This window comes from Leptonychotes weddellii, chromosome 1 (genome assembly GCF_054177405.1).
Source record: "Leptonychotes weddellii isolate Sample4059 chromosome 1, ASM5417740v2, whole genome shotgun sequence".
NCBI classification, from domain to species: domain Eukaryota; kingdom Metazoa; phylum Chordata; class Mammalia; order Carnivora; family Phocidae; genus Leptonychotes; species Leptonychotes weddellii.
Window position 1 is genome coordinate 84,470,577 of NC_138369.1, and position 22,260 is coordinate 84,492,836.

At 38.0% G+C, this 22,260-nt stretch overlaps 1 protein-coding gene across 5 annotated transcripts in view; it reads right to left on the reverse strand.

Annotated features, from left to right (window-relative positions):
* Positions 1–22,260, reverse strand: part of GK5 (glycerol kinase 5) — an 81,521-nt gene that overhangs the window by 6,775 nt on the left and 52,486 nt on the right. For 4 of the 5 annotated variants that reach the window (XM_081827360.1, XM_081827373.1, XM_081827378.1 and 1 more), the window contains 4 exons: positions 9,906–10,000; positions 4,654–4,757; positions 3,146–3,205; positions 1,067–2,533 (listed from right to left, as the gene is read on the reverse strand). In XM_081827360.1, the coding sequence (XP_081683486.1) occupies positions 2,239–2,533; positions 3,146–3,205; positions 4,654–4,757; positions 9,906–10,000 (554 nt within the window). In that variant the 3' untranslated portion in view covers positions 1,067–2,238. Of the gene's footprint in view, positions 1–1,066; positions 2,534–3,145; positions 3,206–4,653; positions 4,758–9,905; positions 10,001–22,260 lie in introns of those variants that run through there. The other variant, XM_081827364.1, reaches the window with a different exon arrangement.

The window sequence follows — 22,260 nt, forward strand, 5'->3', positions numbered from 1 at the left end:
AACATATATTTTTTTTGAAGATTGACTGATTTAGAATGTGAGCTGGGGGAAGGGCAAAGGGAGAAGGAGAGAGGGAATTTTAAGCACTCTGTACTGAGCACAGAGCCCAACACAGGATTCGATCTCACAACCCTGAAATCATGACCTGAACTGAAATCATTAAGAGTCAGATGCTTAACCAACTGAGCCACCCAGGCACCCCAGGACATACAAATTTTTTCAAGTAATTTTACTAAGTATGTATCAGATAGATTCATTTCCTGGGTGAATTTTGAAAATACAGAGGATGTGCATAGCCTTCAAGTCTCAGATTCCTGAAAGAGAAGCAAGCCAACCAGAAATCTCAGCTTTTCTGAGACGGTAAAACTGCTCCCTGTAGTTAGTGAAGTCTCTTTGTATTAGAAAGGTTTGAAATTAAGTATAGATATGACGAAATAGCTAAAGCTCAAGCCACTGTGTCATGTTTAAGAATAATCTGTCATATGGGGGCGCCTGGGTGGCTCAGTCGGTTAAGCATCTCCCTTTGGCTCAGGTCATGATCTCAGGGTCCTGGGATCAAGCATCAGGCTCCATGCTCAGCAGGGAGTCTGCTTCTCCCTCTCCCTCTGCTGCTCCCCCTGCTTGTGCTCTCTTGCTCTCTCTGTCAAATAAATAAATAAAATCTTAAAAAAAAAAATCTGTATGTGTTTGTTATTTAAAGTATTTAAAATGTTCAAGAGAATCTGACATATTTAGTCTTATAAGCTGAAAAGGCATAGAAAAATTTGATTTACTTTATAAACAATATCAGAATGTTTATGAGCATTTGATTTACTGCAAATATAAGCTTAATTTATTCATTTTGCAAGAGTTGTTCAAGTACTTGAGAAGATTTTCTTTGTTACACTTCTAAGCTTGCTCAGTTAGGCATATGAAATTACTAAAAAGAAAGTGAATTGTATTAAATGTGTATTAGTTGAAATATACAAAGGAATTTAACTAAATTTGTAAATGGAAATGATTATTTAAGGGAAAGTTATTTTCTTCAACTTGAATTAATCACACATTAATCAATGAACAAATGAAAGTGATTGTTTCAATTTTATTCAAAGTTAACAGATTTTTAGTAGAATAAAGTTTAAGTTGAACTTAACAAGATTTCAAACTTTTTGGATTTGTAACTTTAATATGCTACATATTAGCCTAAAACTTTTAACTACAAAATATCCTGTTTTGTACAAATATTCTTCCCTTCCATACAGGAAGGTATTAAATAATCCCAGTACCCCACATCAGCATCCTGCTTCCTAGGGAACCCTCTAATTGGCCTCCTGAAGTCCATTCTTCACCCTCCCAACTAATCCTCTCACTAACTGCCAAAGTGGTCTGTTCAAATATAGATCTATCCATGTCCCTCCCCTGCCTAAAATTCTTCAGTGGCTCTCCAGTGCCTTCACGATTAAGTTCAAACCCCTCTGTATGAGGAGGCTACCACAACTGGACCTCTGTTCCTCTGAAGCCATTCCTCTTGCTCTTCCCCTATCAGCACTTACTGTAATGGGCCGGGACATTTGCACAAGCTGCTTTCTTTATTGGACCACTCACCTCTTAGGACTCCTTACCTCCTCTCCTGGCTGTCTGCTAACTCCTTCAAAACTGAGCCTCCTCTGGGAAGCCTGCACCACTTGCTTAAAGCTATGGCTGTTCGCTGGGTTTATCACGCAAGTGTAATAATTGGTTTACTTGTCTGGCTGTAACTAGAGACTCCCATAGCAGGGACTATGTCTTTTTTTTTTTTTTTATGTTATGTTAATCACCATACATTACATCATTAGTTTTTGATGTAGTGTTCCATGATTCCTTGTTTGCGTGTAACACCCAGTGCTCCATTCAGTACGTGCCCTCTTTATTACCCATCACTGGGCTAACCCATCCCCCCAGCCCCCTCCCCTCTAGAACCCTCAGTTTGCTTCTCAGAGTCCATAGTCTCTCATGGTTCATCTGGGACTATGTCTTTTAAACTCTTTATTCCCAGCAGTGACGGTCACGTAGCAGGTACTCAACAAATTTTCAATATGTAAAAGAATGGAGTGGTTTCTAATGCCAAAGAAAAGCCTATCTACTCAGGAAGTTTACCCAGAGACTTTCCCTTTGCTGAAGACAGAGCAGTTGAAAATTAAGTTTCCTTGCCTCATAATTCTGACTGAAGGAGTGAAGTGAGGAGGGAGGGAGTGGGGGAAGACCCATCCACAGAGGAGGTCAAAGGAGTATTTTGTGAGTTATGTGCATATGTGTATGGAGCTTAATGAACACCAAGGTTTTCCAGACCTGCTCTATAATTCTGTGATTTGGGAAGGGAAATGCTACTGGCAAGAAACAGCTTTCGAGACAGTTCTCGCTTTTATAAAATCCACACATACCAACAGCAAGGCCAGCTAGAAAAGCTGCACCAAGGCAGGACATGTCTAAGTTGATGGGTCTCTCTATATTCACATTAATCAGGTCTGAAGTCATCTGCATAACAAAATTGTTCTTACAAACTCCTCCATCTGCCCTGTGGGGAGTAAGATATTTGAGATAAATTATTCCAACAGAAGCATAAAAACATTATTAATTTTTTTAAAAGGGCCACATATATTTTTTTAGATTCTTGATTTTATTTTTTTAAGTTTAACTTTTTAATTCCAAAATTATATCACTTCCCATTGACCTGAAGATAAAGGTCCTCACTAGGTAATCTTCAAACACTTTTCCTTATCCCTAACATCAATCTTCCCACCCGCCCTGCTTGTCCTAAGACTAGTTCAAAACAGGCCAAGGAAACTAAGCCAACAAAAAAATTCATTTGGACATACCAGCAAAGAAAATTTGATGCTTCCATGCCAAAAGGACAGCCACACATCCAAAAAAGAGATTTTAAAGATGTTTATAATATACATACATATATTAGAATCCTCCTAAATTCTATATTGTGTTATATTCTCCATAAATCCAAAATTAGCTTCCCTTTTCTTTCCAAATTCCTAGGACCAAGAATTTTGTTGCAAAGAAACTAGGCATAATTTATTTTTTAAATCCTGAATAATCATAATGATGAAAATACTAATAGTGGTTACCACTCACTTCCAATTTCTGATTAAATCTATTGAAAACAAAGTTTACATACCGGACTTTTGTCACAGGGATATGGATCTCTTTCTGCATCAACTCATATAACTGTTTGTTTCTAGTAAAAAAATCAAGATAACTATTTAGAGAAAATTCTCTATTTTTTTCCAGTCTAGAAAAATAAAAACTATGGTTTTATTTATACGGTATTTATAAAATATACAAAAGAGAACATTAAACCAATATATTCAAATATATTATGCTAACTGGAAGCCAATAATAAATGCTCAGACAAGCAAGAGGTTTAGGGCCTTGTACTTTTCACCTTGATAAAAGGGAGCATATTTTTCATTTAGAAATAAATTTAATCTATTATCCTTCCTACAAATAAAAATTTAAAGCAAGCATTCATTTAATAGAAAGCTATTAAGATGATATGACATGAATAACATATAATAGAATTCATCAAATATAAAAATAATCATTTTGTAATCACATTTTTACTTTAAACATTCCAAATGTTCCATATTCATGACAGCCACATTCTTAATTTTAATAAACTACAACTGTGCCATAATGTAAAGACCACAGGGAAATATACAAAAAGAGTAATTCTGGTGATTCAATCTTTGAGTACAATGGAAGCATTATTAATTAGAATAATTAGAATTCTCCTTTATCAGTAAGGATACAAAAACCTTTGAAAGTCTCCTTTATCAGTAAGGATAAAAAAAATCTCTGAAAGTCCAAATTTTAAGTCTTTTATGCCTAAGAACTTAGATACAGTTGACCCTTGAATAACACAGGGAGTAGGGATACTAACCCACCACAAAATCAAAAATCCATGTGTAAATTTTGACTCCCCCAAAACTTAACTACTAATAGCTTACCGTTGGCAGGAAGTCTTACTGATAACAGTCAATTAACACATATTTTGTATGTTATATGTATTTTATACTGTATTCTTACAATAAAGTAAGCTAGAGAATGAAAATGTTATTAAGAAAATCATAAGGAAGAGAAAATACATTTATTTACAGTACTGTACCGTATCTATTGAAAAAAATTCACGTGTAAGTGGACTTGCACAGCTCAAACCCATGGTATTCAAGGGCCAACTGTATTTTTAAAAATCATCTATTTTCAGATATCAAATGTAAATGGTACTGGTACTATTACATATAAAAAAGAGATGCTGGGGCGCCTGGGTGGCTCAGTCAGTTCAGCGTCTGCCTTCAGCTCAGGCCATGATCCCATGGTACTGGGATCGAGTCCCACATCAGGCTCCTTGCTCGGTGAGAAGCCTGCTTCTCCCTCTGCCTGCCACTTTCCCTGCTTGTGCATGCTCTCTCTCTCTGACAAATAAATAAAATCTTAAAAAAAAAAAAAAAAGGAGATGCTAAGGAAATTAGCAATAAAAGCAGATTATGTCATAAACAGTATGAATTTAAAGGTATAAACACTCAGTTAAAATTAATAAATTTCATAGTTTAGTTTAGCAGAAATTAATAGAAGAAAATGGCAATACTGTATGGGGAAGGGAGAGTTTAGGGCAGGTTTTGGTACCTGAAAGCTATTGACTCCAATATTGCTCGTACAAGATGGTATTTATTGGTGGAAGCCTTCAAACCCATAAAAGAGGCACATGCACAGGGGTCATTTAATGGAGCCTAAAGAAAGAGATAGGAAGAATTTTTATTATTGTTCTGAATTATATGCATAGACTTGAAGGCATATTATGCAATAAAGACATTGCCATGGTAGAAAAAAAGAATGCTTAGAGTTAAGTAGTTTTATAATAAATGACAGCCTCAAAAAATGTCAACTGTTGGGCGCCTGGGTGGCTCAGTTGGTTAAGCGACTGCCTTCGGCTCAGGTCATGATCCTGGAGTCCCTGGATCGAGTCCCGCATCGGGCTCCCTGCTCGGCAGGGAGTCTGCTTCTCCCTCTGACCCTCCCAACCCTCCCCCCTCTCATGTGCTCTCTCTCTCAGTCTCTCTCTCTCAAATAGATAAAATAAAATCTTTAAAAAAAAAAAATGTCAACTGTTAGGGTAACTCTTTAATAGGACTTAAGCAAGGTTGAGTCATAGGTATTGGACTTAGCTATACCTTCTGTCTGAACTCACACAAAGAGAAGAGTAACAAATTATTATTATTATTTTTTACACAGTAACAAACTATTAAATGTCTAGCTTTACAAGAAGAAATGAAAAGCAATCCTAGTATTTCCCCTTTTCTCCATCTGTGAAGTTTTTAAACCAGAATTGTTTTCATAGAGTGTTTTTTAAAAAATATCCATTAGTCATAAGATAAAAAACTGTAAGGCAGAATATGTGTTTTTCAGGGTCATAACTTACACCTAATCTATTGTCAGACATTCAAACTCTTCTATTTCTTAGCTTAATAGTCTTATTGCCTAATAGGAGAAATGATCCAGCCTAACTTCTGTCTTTAAAAGAGCCAAAGTCTTGAGTTGGAATTATGTATCTGTCGGATGAAGTTTGTATTCATCTTTGCATCCCCAGAAATGCAAGACAATTCTGGGACACAAAGATGCAGAGCAAAGACCCCTACCAGAGCTCATAATCTCACAAGGAAAGAGACAGAAGAATGGTTTCAATGTATGATATGAGGTCGCAACAGAGGGAAGTACTAGTGCTATCAGAAAATGATGGTCCGGGCGCCTGGGTGGCTCAGTTGGTTAAGCGACTGCCTTCGGCTCAGGTCATGATCCTGGAGTCCCTGGATCGAGTCCCGCATCGGGCTTCCTGCTCGGCAGGGAGTCTGCTTTGTCCTTTGACCCTATCCCCTCTCAGGTGTTCTCTCTCTCTCATTCTCTCTCTCTCAAATAAATAAATAAAATCTTTAAAAAAAAAAAAAAAAGAAAATGATGGTCCCCAGGAAAAGCACCTTCTAGCTTCAGGGCCTTGAGACATCATCTCATTACCTGGAAAACTTTCTACCACCCCTTTTCCTAGTTAATTCTACTCCCCTTCCAAATCTTGGCTCAGATTCCTCTGGGAAAACTTCTGATCCCAGAGACAAGACCAAGCCACCATCATTACTTCTATGGAACCCTAGAGCTTCGCATTATATATTTATAATCATGTATATTTGTGTGAACATTTGCTAAAAGTCTGTCTTCCCTGTGGAAACTCATTCTTATGTGTCTCCAGGGCCTTGCACTGCATCTGGCCCCCACGGGGGATCCTCACACATTTGTTTAATCAATGAACAAACAATACTCTTCCTCATTACTTAACTGAAGAAATTCCATATTACATCTTATCTTTACTGTAGCTATGATTTTCCTCCTATTATGATTTTATCCTGATTGTTTTCAAATATATTAACATGTTTTGGTGATTCACTCAGTGAAAGCTTATTTATACAGTCACACTGGCCTGTCTCAGGTGGTATAATACTATAAAACAAAGATCAGATTCAGCCAGTTCATTTAGTTGTGTGCTATGTATTTTCTGCATAAAAATATTTTCTTCTAATATACCACATAAAATCCTGGTATGACTGGCCTGAAATCACTTTTGTAAATATAACTATGCACATAATTTACAATTAATTAGTAATAGGCCAATTTGAGGGGTAACAAATTCCAAAGAAACCTAAAAATTTCTTTTTGGTTACAATGCCCCTGTATTAGTTAGTCCAAGTGAGTCTGTCTTTGGGATGATATGGCGGGAAAAACACTGGCAAGGTCCTTTGGGCCTGGTCACACCTTGCCAGGGCAGACAGCCTCCGGCCATACTTCCAATCTGTCACTGCCAATCCCAGTGAGTAAGCCTCCCAGACCATCAACCAACCAGGAACAGCAGGACTCGGTAAAGTTTTGTTTGGAGGCCTAAGCTAACCTAAGCTAACCTAAGCTAACCTAAGCTAACCTATGACCAAGGCATAGACTGCTTGCCCCCACAGGCCCTTGTCACCCCTGGGATTTTAGCCTAATCTGCTGGGGATTTGCAGGATGGTTAATTCCTCTTGCCCTCTGTCAACCGTGAACCTAAACACAAACTCCTCTGGCATCTATTTTGTATTCCCAGTGTCATATTTTATACCATACCATGAAGCAGTACAGCAGAGTGGTTAAGAACCTGGACTCTGGAATCAGAGCACCTGGGCCCTGAAACCAGTTCTGCCGCTCACTAGCAGTGTGAGACCAGGCAAGTGATTTAACAGCTCTAAATCAGTTTCCTCATCTTTGGAATGGGATGATAAGAGTATCTTCTGCCTTACTGAGTTACTGAGGATTAAATGAGATAATGCATGACATTTAGAACAGTGCCTGACACAGAGTAAGAATTCACTACAATTTTATATTACTATTATTTCTTACCAAAACCCTTCCCACTACTGACTCTCTTCATAACCCTTTCTGTGCCTTCTGAATCCTTCCTTCTACTGTAAATAAATTCTCCTAAACCATAACCAGTTCTGAGAAGTTTTTAAAACTTAAAATTTAAGTTCTAGAAACTTAAAACTTAAAATCTGTCCAATGCTTGAGAAGACCAGGCACTCCAGTCAGATTCTCAGATTTCTCAGAAAAAGACCCTCAACAGGGGGAACTGAAGCTAAAAGGCACAAAGTTGAAGAAGGTTGTGTGTATTTCCAAATTATGGAGAAGCAGAAAGTATGAGGAAAATAATGACAATTAAGTAGAGGTTATGAGGAAGAAAGAATACAGAGCAGTGCTGGTAATGAGAAAAGTAGACCCACAGAGAAGAAACCACAAAGAACATTAAGAACTGCAAAGTCAGTTGCCCGACTTCTTTCCAATACCAGTGAACCACCAGCTCCTCTCAGGGTGGGATAAGCAAGCCTGTCCCCTGCAAACTTAAGAACCCTCATTGGAGCACGACTCCTCATCCTCTGCGAACTGACACTTGGTTCACAGTCCTGTCCATCCTATCACTGCCACCATCACGGTAACTTTCAAGTTAAGCAGACAGCCACTGATTCCTGCCTCTGACGCCTGTGGTGGATGCTCTCCATTAGTAGCCCCGCCCACAAACCACAGCCCTGCACCAACTGCGGCCACCCCTGGGTTATGGCCCCCATGCTCTAGCCCACCCCTTGCTATATCCTGAAGTGGTTGTCCTAGATTTCCCACTTTCTTCAAAGTGCTCCCGATACCCCGTCTCAGCAGACTCCCTGGAGAAATGGAGGCTACTGGGATCTTTTAATATCTTGCCCCCTGTTATCTATGGCCATAACAATATTCTAAAATTAAAGGCAGAATCGCAGATACTTGACCCTTCCTTCCCTCCATTTCCCCTCTCCCTCATTTTCTTTAGTTGTTGACATAGGCCGCTTATCAGTGATCTCCCTCCTATTTTTCAAATAGCTTAGTATCAACACAGTATTGTCTGAACTCACTTTCGGTTTCCACTGAGGCGTTTCAGTGCTACATTGGAACTACTTGGTCTGCAGCCCTCCCCCACCCCTCCCAAACCCCACATACTGCCAGGCTGCAGACATGGCAGGACGGGGACATTTTTTTATTAACATGAAATTAAAAACCACAGCTGCTGAGAGTTTTGTCTAATCTTCTGGGCTTTAGCAATACTTTTTCTCATATATTTGATATTATTTTTACAAGCATATGGACTGAGGCAGAAGTTAAAAACAGAGCTGCCAAGATAAAGTCACTACTAAGTCCTCGAGCATATTTTTCTAAAAAGGGAAGAATACACAGTAGCCTAATTAAATCCTACCTTGGCTGATGACAACTATTCATCTCAAGCTTCCTCCTGAAACCTCAATCCAACAAATATTCTTCATCCCCTGTCCTACGATGGATACTATTCAGTCCTCACATCACCCTAAAGAGGATACAGTGCAATCTCTATTATGTAGTTTATAAACTTTTAGTCCTTTAGGGTAATGTATATAGAAGGAAATTATTACAGATATTAAAATAATGCCCATTAAAAGCCTAGATTGGAAATATGATATTTTTAGAGATTTGAAACACCCTGATCTAATCCTTTTTCATCAGTTTCTACATTATATTATCCAAACTTTCAAATTTGGGGCTTTTTTAACTGATTGCTTGAATATGGGATGAACTAGAAGTAAAAGAAATTTTTATTTTTTGAAAGGAAACATATTTAGAGGAGGATTAAAAGAATAGTATAAGCTTTCCAAAAAAAGGAATTTGTTCATAATAATATACCTGAAAAGTTTTTTAAAGGTCTTTATAACAATATGCTAAAATCAAAGGCAATATCACAGATTTTTCAATTAAATACTAAGTTAAATATTACAAAGCCAAGTCTCTTACTGGGTTCACTTTTTGATTAGGCAAAGTAACCAATACTCCACCACAACAGTTAACCAAAAGAAATTTTGATTTTTTTTAAAAGTTAATGAAACTTAATAAATAACTGCAAAATATACCTGTGTGTGTGTGTGTGTGTAATCTTAACATTATTTTTCTAATTCTCAGTGGGACACTTCCTCTAAGTAAAAAATGCCAATATACGGATATATCTTTCCCCACTGGGAAATGGCTACTTTTGGTTATGATAAAGTAATGCTAAGTCTTATGTAAAAGTTCTATACCAAACCTGCCAACTTCTCATTTCCACATGGGTGGAGCTCTAAGCTGAATGTGCTGTGCTTTCTCATGCTATTTGTGCTAAGTCACAGCTCCTCAGCCCCGGAACATACCTTTACCTTCATACTGCTCAGTTCCCAAATTTTCAGGTAAGGGAGTAGCAGGTACATAATTTTGAGTGTGGGTATGAGGAGAAAAATGTCTGTAGTTGCCACTGACTGAAAAAAAAATAAATAAAATACCTGCAATCCACTAAAAGATGGAACAAAACAGACTCCTTCAGAATCTTCTAAACTTTTGGCCATTTTTTCAGTCTCAGCAGCATCTGTGAAAAGATCTGCAAAAACAAAAACAAATAATTTAAAAAACCCCTAAAACAAAACAGAGGGGCTGGGGAGGGACAAACAGAATTATGTTATATGACTAGTGTTTACCTGCACCCACATTTATTACAAGTACAGTGTGAAAGGGTCAACACAAAAGCCAATCTACTCTAGTACTATCTGGGCTCCCACACTGCACAGGTTTAGGGGCCTGTGGAAGGTCTTAGATGAGCTCTGTATGCAGCACACCTTACTTTTTCCTTTAAAGATATTTGGGCTGTTTTCAGAGCACCTGGGTGGCTTAGTCGGTTGAGTGTCTGACTTGATTTCAGCTCAGGTCATGATCTCAGGGTCATGGGATCAAGCCCCGCGTTGAGCTCCATGCTCAGTGGGGATCTGCTTAAAATTCTCTCTCCCTCTCTCTCTGCAACCCGCCACCCCTGCCCCCACATGCATGCTTTCTGTCTCTGTCTCTCTCTCAAATAAATAGTTAAATCTTTAAAAATAAATAAAGATATTTGGGCTATTTAAAAATCAATTGTATGTTTTTGGCATTAAAATAAATTATTCTCCTGAAGATAACACCAATCCTAGTTTTTTTGTTTTTTGGGTTTTTTTGAAGAATTTATTTATTTATTTGACACTGAGAGAGCTAGAGAGAGAAAGAGACAGAGAGCAAGTACAAGCAGGGGGGAACGGCAGGCAGGGGAGAAGCAGGCTCCCCACTGAGCAAGGAGCCTGATGCGGGGCTCGATCCCAAGACCCTGGGATCATGACCTGAGCCGAAGGTAGCCGTTTAACCGACTGAGCCACCCGGGCGCCCCGACAGCAATCCTAGTTTTCTGATGAAAAGATCCTCTCTACTGAATCAACTGAAAAATTACTACATCTAATGAGTTCAATAAGGGGCCATCAATAAGTAGATATACTAGGGCGCCTGGGTGGCTCAGTTGGTTAAGCGACTGCCTTCGGCTCGGGTCGTGATCCTGGAGTCCCGGGGTCGAGTCCCGCATCGGGCTCCCTGCTCAGCAGGGGGTCTGCTTCTCCCTCTGACCCTCTTCCCTCTCGTGCTCTCTGTCTCTCATTCTCTCTCTCTCAAATAAATGAATAAAATCTTTAAAAAAAAAATAAAAAATAAAAAAAATAAATATTTAAAAAAAAATAAGTAGATAATACTAAAAGCCAATCTTTAAGAAACAAACAAAAAATCAAGATCTAATTAATTTAGTATACTATTTTTACAGGAGTATATAACATACATATAGAAAACTGCACAAATCCCAAGTGTATAACAGGGATGAATTTTCACAGCGTGCATATACCCAGGAAACCAACACCCAGATCAAGATACAAACTTCTTCTGTTCAACATAATGCTTGTGAAATTCATTCATGTTGTTACAAGTAGTTGCACTTCATTCTTAGCTCTGTATAATATTCTACTGTGTGACTACACACAATTCATTAAACTGTTCTATAGCGGATATGCATTTGGTTAGTTTCTAGTTTCTGGCTAATATAAATAGGCCACTTTGAACACTCACAGACATTCTTTTTGGTGAACATATGTATATGTTTCTGTTTGATATATACCAAGGGATGAAGCTGCTAGTCCTAAGGTCTAAGTACATTTAGTACTAGCTTTAGAAGATACTGCCAAACTATTTTCCAAAGTGGTTATACCAAATTAAGGCTCCTGACAACAGTATGAAAATTCCAGTTATGCCATATTCTTGCCAATAATTGATACTGTCTATGTTTTTCATTTCAGCTATTTGGGTGGTACTGCATGACAGTTTGATTTTGTTTTCTCTATTAACTAATGAAGTGGCAATCCTTTTCATTGACCATTTGGATATCCTTGTTTGTGAAGTGACTCCTGAATAAGCATGTAGGGCAGACAGCACAGATCAGATGATTAAGCTCAAGAATCAGTCATAATAAAAATTGATGGCTTTGCGGGTGCCTGGGTGGCTCAGTTGGTTAAGCGACTGCCTTCGGCTCAGGTCATGATCCTGGAGTCCCAGGATCGAGTCCCGCATCGGGCTCCCTGCTCGGCAGGGAGTCTGCTTCTCTCTCTGACCCTCCTCCCTCTCATGCTCTCTGTCTCTCATTCTCTCTGTCTCAAATAAATAAATAAAAAATCTTTAAAAAAAAAAAATTGATGGCTTTGTACAGCCTTAAGTAAATTGGTTTAATTTAATTGTATGTTTTGTTATTCTTATAATGAAAAATTGATTAAAGACGAGAAGTTTAAGGAACACCTATGTTAAAACCCAATAAGGATTGTTCAATAACAACTACAAATTTTATTCAAAATGAATTCTCAGATCCATTAGTCACATTTGTTTGATCAAAATGTTCATATAGCACATCAAAATATCTCTAGTACTTCAAAAACTAATATTAAAAAAATAACACTGGTTTTCAGGGCACCTGGGTGGCTCCGTTGGTTAAGCCTCTGACTCTTGGTTTCAGCTCAGGTCATGATCTCAGGGTTGTGAAATGGAGCCCCGCATCAGGCTCTGAGCTCCGTGTTCAGTGCAGAGTCTGCTTGAGATTCTCTCACTCTCCCTCTGCCCCTCCTCCCACTCACATGCTCTTTTTCTCTCTCTTAAATAAATAAAATCTTTTTTAAAAAAATTAAAAAAATAATGTTGGTTTTGAAATCTATATGTTTTAAAAAATCATTTCCAAATGTCTATATTTTTAAAACAAAATTTGGAAAACATACAAGATGGCTGGTTTGAGGAAAGTTTCTGGCAACAGGCAAAGAAATGGGGGAAAAACAGGAATTTAGTTTATTTACATTCCTCACTGGTTGTTCCATACTTGCTTAAAAATTTTCTCTAAATAATCTTCCACTTTTAAACTGTTCTCAAATGAGCTTATTGATGGAAAATCTTTGAGAGTAAGCAGATTTCACTCTGTCTCTCCCACTGAAACAGCTAAGGATCTTGGACGGAATGTGTGGAAAAGCTATCTGAGGACTCAGAAGAATAAGGCTGGTCAGGGAACTCTAAGTAACACCAAACCAGTGGTGAGTTTCCTGTTTTTATTTATTTGCTCTAATATTTCCTGGCCTAGACTCTGGGAGAGCCTAAAACCTGACACCTAGGTCTGTACACTGGGTGCAAATTTGGAGAGTTTCTACAGAAGAACCCTCTTTCTGGTCTGAGGAACAGGACTCAGGAGTCTCTACAGGACAGAAGGTGAGGAGATACTTTGGATTTTGCTTCTTGGATTTTTTTTTCATTCTACCTGAACTAGAAGGAGAAAAGGCATTGAAGAGAAAGAGAGACAGAGAAAGAAAAGAGAACTTCATGGATTTGTGAGACAATAATGGCCTAACATTTCTGTGATTTGAATCCCAGAAGAAAAAGACAAAGAATGCAGTCCAGAAAAACTATGTAAAGAAAAAAAATGACTGTAAACATCCCATAGTGGATGAAAGATATAAATCTATAGGTTCAAGAAGTTCAGAACATCCCAACTGGATAAACACAAAGAAATTGATGCCCAGGCATATCATAATAAAACTGAAAATTAAAACCTGAAAGTAAAGAAAAAGTCTTCAAAGCAGCCAGATTATATATTAGGGAACAAACATTCAAATGACTGGAGGTTTCTCATCAAAACTATGAAGGTCTAAAGGCAGTAGAACATCTTTTTAAGTACTAAAAGAAAAATGTCAACCTAGAATTCTATTTTATTTATTTATTTTTATTTGTTTATTTATTTATTTGAAAGGAGAGAGAGCACAAGAAAGCATGGAGGGGGAGGGGCAGAGGGAGAGGGAGAAGCAGACTCCCGCTGAGCAGGGAGTCTGACTTGGGGCTTGATCCCAGGACCTGAGATCATGACCTGAGCTGAAGGCAGACGCTTAACCGACTGAGTCACCCAGGTGCCCCTCAACCTAGAATTCTATATCCCAGTAAAAATATCCCTCAGAAATAAAGACAGTCTCTGATAAGGAGAATTAAGAGAATTTGTTGTTAACATAGTCTAAAAGAAATGTTAATCTATATGCAAAAAAAAACCAAAAAAAGGACCTTGACCTAAATTTCACTCCTATACGAAAACTAATTCAAAACTGTTATACATCTAAATGTAAAACATAAACGATAAAACTTTTAGAAGAAACTATGGGAGAAAAATCTTGTGTGACTCTGGTTTGGCCAAGAGTTCTTAGATATGATATCCAAAGCATAAACCACAAAACGAGAAACTGATAGATTAAACTTTACCAATTTAAAAACTTTTACTCTGCAAAGGACACTGCTAAAACAATGAAAACATATGCTACAATCTAGAAGAAAATATTTGCAAGTCATATATTCCCAAAAGGACCTACACTCAAAACCAAAAAAGAACTCTCAAAACTCAACAGTAAAAAAATAAATAAATAAAAACTGAACCAAAGATGTGAACAGATACTTCACCAAAGAAGATATATAGATGGCACAAAAGCACATGAAAAGGTGTTTGATATCATTAACCATTAGAGAAATGCAAATTAAAAACAGAATAAGATAACACTGCACACCTAATATAATGGCTAAAACTAAAAACCAAACAAACAAAAAACAAAAAATGATAATACCAAACACTGGAGCAACACAAACACACACACATTGTTGGTGAGAACGTGAAATGGTATGGCCACGCTCGAAAACAGCTTGGCAGGTTTTTGTTTTTGTGTGTTTTACAAAGATAAACTCATCCTTATTTGTATGTTTGGTTTTTTTTTAAAGAGATATTTTGGGGTGGGAAATTCTGCTTTCCTTCACTGTTTTTTGTTTTAAAGACTTGTTTATTTATTTGAGAGAGAGAGAGAGAGAGAGCATGTACTCACACACAGGGAGAGGGAGAAGAAGACACCAGCCTGAGCAGGGAGCCCGATTCAGGCTTTGATTCCAGAACCCTGGGATCATGACCTGAGCCAAAGGCAGACACTTAACCAACTGAGCCACCCAGGCACCCCATGTGTGTATGTTTATATGACACATATAACATCATTTTTATATGAGCCAGCAATCCCACTCTTAGGTATTTATCCTAGAAAAATGAAATCTGGGGTGCCTGGGTGGCTCAGTTAGGTGTCTGCCTTCAGCTCAGGTCATGGTCCCGGAGTCCAGGGATCAAGCCCTGCATCGGGCTCCCAGCTCAGCAGGGAGCCTGCTTCTTCTCTCTCTCTCTCTCAAATAAATAAATAAATAAATCTTTAAAAAAAATTAAAAGAAAAATGATATCTGATGTTCATGCAAAAACCTGTACATGAATGTTCATATAGTGGCTTTGTTTGTAATCACCCACAACTGTAAATAACAGCCCATATGTCCTTCAGTTGGATAATGAATGAACAGACTGTGATATATCCATCACATAGAAAATTGCTGAGTAATACAATGGAATGAACTATTGATACATACAAAAACATGGATGAATCTCAAAGGCATTATGTTGAGTAAAAGAAACCTTCTCAACTGGTTGTAGGATTCCATTTATACAATACTGTGGATTCCAATATCCATTTATATGATTCCATTTATATGAGAGCCATTTAAATGATACTGTGCAAAAGGTCAAAAGCTTCATGATTCATAAGACTTCTATTTCAGCCCCCAACTTCTGCAAATCATCCAACTAGATCATTCGCTGATGTAAAAGATGCAAAGAGGAAAGAAGCCATGGGGAAACAGTATCAAACATTCCTGGCAGAAATGCAAAATGGCAGATTCCTACAGAGAGGAATTTGGCAATGTCCAACAAAATTACAATGTATTTATCCTTCGAATTAGCAATCTCACTTCTGGAAATTTATTGTTAAGACATACCTCCAACAATATGAAAATCCATATGCACGAAGTTATTCACTGCAGCCCTATTTGTGTTTGCAAAATATTGGAAATGACTTAAGTGCCCCAATACAGGAGACTGGCTGGCTAAACTGTGTACATAGACATAGTGGAGTACTGGGCAGCTGTGAAAAGAAGGAAGATTTCTGTGAACTGATGGGAAGTAATTCCCAGGATATACTTTTAAGTGAAAATGGCAAAGTACAAAAGAGCATACATAGCTTATCTTTTATGTAAGAAATTAGGGAACATAAGAAAACATGCATGTATCCTAAATGTTTTTGCAAAAAGAAATACGAAGGATAAACCAAAAACTAATGAAGTGATTACAAGATGTAGGGAGACAGGATGAAGTGACAGGTGAGAGAGTCAACTTCTCTGAGCATATCTTTTTTGACTTTGGGAATCAAATTAAAATTCCACATTAAAAATAAGTTCGATAATGTTTTTAAAAAGGCTGCAGAGGAGGGCAACTAAAACTGAATGGTAACAGAAAACAAACGAAACCAATTCTATTTCAAATTAATAAAATCATTGAAGGGAGAAAAAGAACTAATTGAAGTAACTTTTGAATAGTGTACTTTGACCAAACACCTTTGATATAAAGGAAAAAACCTGCAAACGATCTTGAGCAAATGTTGTTTGTTGTAGTGGGACGGGACTAATAATTCTGAAGGTCTTTTGTGCATATTTTAAGATTGAGTAAATGAATACATAATATTAACATTGTCAGGAGCCAGGGTTCTCGATGTGGAAAAAGGGATGTAAAAATATAGAACAGAAAAAGCCAAGCAAAGATGCTTAGGAGCTAAACTGGAATTGGAGGTACGATATAATTTCCAAAAATTTTAACAGATCCTGGGGCACCTGGGTGGCTCAGTCAGTTAATGTTGGCTCTTGATTTCGGCTCAGGTCATGATCTCAGGGTCGTGAGATTGAGCCCCGCGAAGGGCTCTGAGCTCAACGTGATGTCTGCTTGTTCCTCTCCCTCTGCTCCTCCTCACCCCTCTCAAACAAATAAATCAAATCTTAAAAAAACTTTTTAACACATATACATGCACACTTCTAGCTCTGCTGAAATCTGCTGCTAATCACTGCTTTTATTTTTATTTATTTATTTTTAATCTTATTATTATTTTCTAAAGTAGGCTCCACACCCATTGTGGGGCTTGAACTCATGATCCTGAGAACAAGAGTCACACACTTTACCAACTGAGCCAGCCAGGCACCGTGTCAATCATTATTTTAAAATACCATTTCCCATTCATAGGAATTAGGGCTCATTGGGAAAGTAGCTAAGTCTAGGGTAGGAGTAGGAAAGACACAAGATGAACTTAAAACATCTTGTGCCAGGGACTCCTGGGGGGCTCAGCCAGTTAAGCGTCTGCCTTTAGCTCAGGTCATGATCCTGGGGTCCTGGGATCGAGTCCCACATCAGGTTCCCTGCTCAGCGGGGGGCCTGCTTCTCCCTCTCCCTCTGCCCCTCCCCACTCGTGTTCTCTCTCTCTCAAATAAATAATCTTAAAAAAAAAAATCTTGTGCCAGAAACTAAGAAAGTGCTAAAAAAAAAATAGATATGGACATTTAAAAAGACACAGAAGACAGTTTGAGGAGATTTGCACTGGTTAAATCTGGGACAAACTGAACATGAAAATAAGTAATAACTATAAAAATTATAGCCTGTTGAATGAAATAAGAAACCATGAGTTTATAGTGATAATAAGTAAAAGGGGTGAAGGGAAAGCTCCTCATTACACAATAGAATGCTAACTAATTAACCCGGAAGGGATAATGGAGTTAGCAAACACCATTTTGTAACCATCGGAGTGAAGACTGATCAAGCAGGAATTATCAACGAATGCTAAATTTAGGGGATAGAAGTTTGAGGAGAAATGGGACATCTAGCTAATTTCAAAGTATCTCCCACATATTATTTATTACAAAAGGAAAAACAGTAATTGTACAGTGGAGAAATAGGAAAACATCTTATGCATGTGAACAAAATTTACCAGAACTAAAACAGGACTAATGGACACCCTGCATCTCCAGGTATATATTCTGAGAAGGATAGTTATCATTTATGTATGGCTTCAGCCAAAACTACATTAACACAGACCTAGTCATGAGAACCCAAAATGAAGGATATTTTAGAAAATAACTGGCCTATGTCTTTCAAAAATGTCAATGGCATGAAAAACAAAGCTGAGGAAGTGGCTCCAGATTAAAGGAAATTATACAATAAGCAATGACAGACTGGATCTTGTGTTGGGGAAGAACTGCCATGAATGACATTATTGGGACATCTGACAAAATTGGAATATGGACTATAAATCTGGTAAAAGTATTATACTCAATGTTAACTTTTCTCAAGTTAATAACCATACTTTAGATAAGTAAGAGAATATTCTTATTCTTAGGAAATACACTGTGAAATACTACAGGGAAAGGAACATGATGCATGCAGTCTGTTTTTAAAGAGCTCAGAAAATTATATAGGGGCGCCTGGGTGGCTCAGTCATTAAGCGTCTGCCTTTGCCTCAGGTCATGATCCCAGGGTCCTGGGATCGAGCCCCGGATCAGGCTCCCTGCTCAGTGGGAAGCCTGCTTCTCCCTCTCCCACCCCCCCGCTTGTGTTTCGTCTCTCGCTGTCTCTCTCTCTGTCAAAAAATAAATAAATAATCTTGAAAGAAAGGAAGGAAGGAAGAGAGAAAGAAAGAAAGAAAGAAAGAAAGAAAGGAAGGAAGGAAGGAAGGAAGGAAGGAAGGAAGGAAGGAAGGAAGAAAGAAAGAAAGAAAGAAAGAAAGAAAGAAAGAAAGAAAGAAAGAAAGAAAGAAAGAAAAAGAAAGAAAGAAAAAATTATATAGATATCTATCTGTCCTGCAGTATATATGATAGATGGATGGATGGTAGGCAGGTAGATAAAGCAATCATGGCAAAATGTTAAAAATTAGCAAATCTGGGGGGCGTCTGGCTGGCTCAGACAATAGCACATGCGACTTTTGGTCTTGGGTTGTACACTAAAGCCTCACATTGGGTGTAGAGATTACTTAAAAAAATAAAATCAAGTAATAAAAAAATACCAAGCCTGGGATAAAGGGTGTGGAAAAGTTTTTGTGCTGTTTTTACAACTTTAATTTTGAAGCTGTTTGAAAATAAAAAGTAAAACAGTTCTAATTTTCACCTCTCTATATATATCTCACTGTATATATACCCAGTGAAACATATATAGCGTACCAATTCTCAGGTATTTTTAAAAAAGAGATTTAGTTTATCAATTTTACTTTTTATTATTTATCAGTTTTATAATTTGTATGTCCTTATATGTTTTGGCTGGGAAGTTTATTATGCTTCTCTCCTTTTTCTTATTAATAAGCATTTATCATTTTCCTCTAAGTACTGTTTTTACAGAATTATAGTCACTTTCTGTATTTTTTGGACACTATCAAATTATGTTTCAAAGTTTTCCTTGGCTCTATGCTATTTAAGAAAAGCTGAGGAATTTCCATGTGGTGAAGTACCATTTAAATACTGTTTTTGCTATTTATTTCTAACCATATTACATAATAGGCTGAGATGTTCCACTCCATTGCTTTTCAAAGTATGGCACTGAGAAAATGGTGTGTGTGTGTGTGTGTGTGTGTGTGTGTGTTTGGAAAAGGATTTCATTGAACTTGAAATGAAAACATAAATGAACAGAAAGAAGCATGAAGAACAGAAAAAATGTACACTCTGTTGTCTATTCTTGACCAGCACTTTACTGCATAAGTTACACATCATGGAATTAAAATCACTTATGGGAAGAAAAAAAAAAAGAATACATTTTGTTTAACAGAAACATTCTTTTCTTTTTTTTTTTTAGGAGGGGGAGGGGCAGAGGGAGAGGGAGAGAGAGAGAATCTTAAGCAGGCTCCATGCCCAGCTTGGAGCCCCACTCGGGGCTCGAAGCAGGGCTTGATCTCACAACCCTGAGATCATGACCCTAGCAGAAATCAAAAGTCAGATGCTTAACCGACTGAGCCACCCAGGCACCCCACGTTACCTTCTTGTATAGAACAACCATACATTACACATAAAATATTTAAGCCTAGCTTAATTAAGGGTTCTTTTTAGTGTTAAGATAATTTCAATCTCTTAAAGAAATATTCAAAACTATGTTCTTAACGTACAAAAATAAAGATTTTACATTACAGTAAGAAATCTTTTATCAGTTTGGTATAAAAACAGTTCAAATAAAATAGAACAAAGTCTGGGCTGCTACCAGGGGGGCAAAAAAACCTTTTTTTAAAAAAACTTTATTTATACACTTTGCTTTTTCCATGTTGAGATCTTTGATCTATTTCTTTTTGGAGTATCTACTTGGATAATTTCCTCAGAAAATATATACCGCATGGCCAGGAAATGTCCCTTTTCCACTTAATATGAATGATATCTTAGCCAGGCACCAGAATATTGGCTCACTGTTCTTTTTTCTCTATAATATGTACATGCTGTTCCACTTTCCAAATTTTACAACTATCTTCCATGACAGTCTGATTTTTTTCTTTATACATGAACTGTTCTTCCTATCTTGAAGCTTTTCTTTATTCTTGGGAATCAGATAATTCATACACATATGATTGTCTTTGTATCTTTTTTTTAACTTAGTAAGCTATTTCAGTCTGAAAACTAAGGCCTTTCTTCTGTTCGAGGAAATTTATTTTCAATTTATTGCTTCAATTTTTACATTTTTGCAACTCCATTTCCATAATTACATTTTCATATGCCAGAAGAGACTACTATTCACATATTTTTTCCTCTGATCTTTCCTCTGTATCTCTTACCTCTCAGTTTTATCTTCTATTTCTCTCTTTTTTGCTTTTAAATTCTTCCTGATTTCTATTTGGATTTTTAGCACTATTTTATGTTGGTTTGTTTTGTTTTTACATTTTATATATCATAGTTTTGTTCTTTAAAACTCTTTATGTTTTCCAAACATTTCTTTGTAATATTTTGTTTCATCCCTTTAAGTTCGACTTCTGTTGGTGTTATTTTAACCTTTTGTTTCTTCCATTACCTCTGCCTTTGTAGGAGCTATCTGTTGAGGTTGTTCACTCCCATTCAGGGTGTATATGTTCTTACACTGTGCTCTCTTTCAGGTCAGGCTTATGAGGTTGTCAGGCAATGAGAGGTAGGGGAGTGAACCTTGGCTCTCCAGTTTCTGGAGATATGAGAAAGATTAGGCCTCCCCCATCAGGCTGGAAGAGGAGCAGTTCAGACTAAACAGTACTGATGTCCACTGTTGGCAAGCTTTCCCAGGGACTGGCCAGGCCAGCTTTCTTCTCCACATGCTATGGGGATTTTCTCCTGGCTCAGCAGGCTGGATCCATAGAAAACATCCAGAGCATCTTTTTTTTTAAAGAGCAAGCAAGTGCAGTGGGGGGGTGGGGGGGGGCACATGATGGGGGAAGGGTAGAGGGACAGGGAGAGATAGAATCTTAAGCAGGCTCCACATTCAGCAAGGAGCCCGATAAGGGGCTCGATCTTACTACCCTGAGATCATGACCTAAGCCGAAATCAATAGTTGACACTAAACCAACTGAGCCACCCAGGCGCCCCAAACATCCAGAGTGTCTTTAGTAGCCTCAAGTATTTTCATCAGTAACACTCAGGCCGTGTCCTCTACAGACCCTGGGTCTGCACTGTCTACTTGAGAATTCAAGGCTTTGTTCATGCTGGCCTCCACGTTAGCTTTAGCAATAACCCATATTTCTCTCCCCCAGCAGGAAGAGAGGGAGGCATGACCACGAACTAAGATTGTGCTCACCAGCAGAAACATGTATCTGTTCACCACCACCTAGAATTAGTTCATATATAAGAAAATGTTTATCTCATCCCTTCTTTTTTTTTTTAGAATTTTTTATTTATTCATTTGAGACAGAGAGATACACAGAGAGAGAGAGAGAGTAGGAGCAGTGGGGAGAGGGGCAGAGGAAGAGGGAGAAGCAGCTCCCTGCTGAGCAGGGAGCCCGACGTGGGGCTCAATCCCAGGACCTGGAGATCATGACCGGAGCCGAAGGCAGACACTTAATGACTGAGCCACCCATCTCATCCCTTCTAATAGGGATACTTTATCTCTCTTGGGATCATACCCAGAGAGGAATCAGTTTCCTTATTTCTAGTATACAAGAGTCCTGGGTAATTTTAAATGTGTATGGGGAAGTCTTATGGGGGTCGCCTGGAGCAAGCAGATGTGACATGTAGCAATTAGAAGTGATACTGCTAGGGAAAAAATGTCCCCTGACCTGTGTTACTGGAGGACAGCAGAGATGGCAACTGCTTCAACTGCAGAGATGAAACAGGGCGTTCTTTTAGTCCCTTAAATAGGTCTTGCTTCTCCCTGCTCAGGGCCTCCCTCACCAGTCCTCCCCACTTGGACTG